General features: G+C 34.0%; 1 protein-coding gene across 1 annotated transcript in view; it reads left to right on the forward strand.

Moving 5' to 3' along the window:
- Positions 1-305: 305 nt before the first annotated feature.
- LOC106869698 (uncharacterized) overlaps positions 306-1,534 on the forward strand; it is a 28,458-nt gene continuing 27,229 nt past the window's right edge. The window contains exon 1 of the mRNA XM_014915539.2: positions 306-491. Coding sequence (XP_014771025.1) covers positions 458-491 — 34 coding nt within the window. The 5' untranslated portion in view covers positions 306-457. The remainder of the gene's footprint in view (positions 492-1,534) is intronic.

Consider the following 1,534-nt stretch of genomic DNA (forward strand, 5'->3'; position numbering starts at 1 on the left):
AACACCACTATAAAAAAATGTATCTGTGTGTTAATATATACGTTTACTTAATGAAGTTCGGATGATAAGTACCAGTCGTGAAGTAGCATACCATAGAACAATGTTGAACAAATTTAATAAATTGCTACTACTATTTAGCGCCCAAATACATTTTTTGTATTATCAAAACAGAGTATGCCCCTGCTGATTAAAGCATATCTGTTTTTTCATCAAGAAGTAAGAAAGGAAAACGTAATACGAATTGCGTGCGTTTGTGCAGTTACTATTGTGCTCATTTTCACTTTTGGTTACCAGATAACCAATCATATTTCATCAAAACGACACATCGCAGAGCAACGTTAAAAGTTTTAATAAAACAGTGTTACGAATTTGTTTCTAAGTATTTTCAGTTTATCCGCAAAACGGAACACATCACGTGCAAGTTAAACGTTCTTGACGCTATCACCAATCTTCGAACATGAATAGAATTCTCTGTGGGTGCATATTTGCCGGTAAGAGTATCAAATTTAATAATGATAGTTCTTAAATCTATATTAACTGTTCTTATAGAATTTTAGTGTTCGAATGACTGAAAAATAATTTTGTTTCCTTTGAGACACTTGGTTTATGTGATAAATGCTTTGCATGTTGAAAAATGTTCACATCTTATTTATTATTACGCTTCGAAGTAATTTTTTTTTATTATTTTAAAGGGAATTTCTATTTCTAGGAACCTATTGTATGTTTTATACATCAAAATAATCGACTAGTAGATGAATAATGTCTATGAATAAATTTACTGTACCAAATGAAGGTATAAGGGAGAAGGATTTATAAAATAGATAAAGGGTGGTTATTTCCTTAAAACAGACTACATTTTAGCAGCATGACATCATGAAGCGTATTTTCCACCTGGGGCTATAAACTACAGTAGCATCGATCCATATGGGTCAACCACATTTAGGTGGCAAATATACTTCACGATGTCGCTCAGAAATTATTTATTGCGTGTTTCTCCTTTTTCGAGATCAGTGACGGTTTGTCACTAGAAAAAGCATATAGTATTTTGCATTCGGAATCACTTCTCGTCCGTAGCCGGTGATTGTTACACGCTGATGACGGGTTACTACCAGGGCCGTCGCATGACTTTTAGAGGCCCCCTGCAACTTTTTATTTCGAGACCCTATCTCTTCAATCAAAATTCATAACGTACGGATCTTTTCTTCATCGCTATATTTTACTTTATTTTATCTGAAGTTCAATATTTCACGTTATCCTAAAGAACATCTTTAAAAGTACAAGTTAAATTTATTTAGGGCTGGAACTATCGTATCATTTCATGTTTAGGAAGGCCAACATTTAATAGGGTTGAATATTTCAGTAATAAAGAATTTTTTCCTGCGGGTTTTTTTTTTTTTTTGTGCATTCATCTTAGTTGATCCTGTAAGCTGTTGGAAATGCATTTTTTTCCATGGAAAACGGAGGGGTTGGGTGGGGCGGAGCTCGGAAATCCCTCTTTCTGACTCCGTCTCCAGCGTTATTTTTTATTGAAAAC

The sequence above is a fragment of the Octopus bimaculoides genome, chromosome 13, assembly GCF_001194135.2.
Source record: "Octopus bimaculoides isolate UCB-OBI-ISO-001 chromosome 13, ASM119413v2, whole genome shotgun sequence".
NCBI classification, from domain to species: domain Eukaryota; kingdom Metazoa; phylum Mollusca; class Cephalopoda; order Octopoda; family Octopodidae; genus Octopus; species Octopus bimaculoides.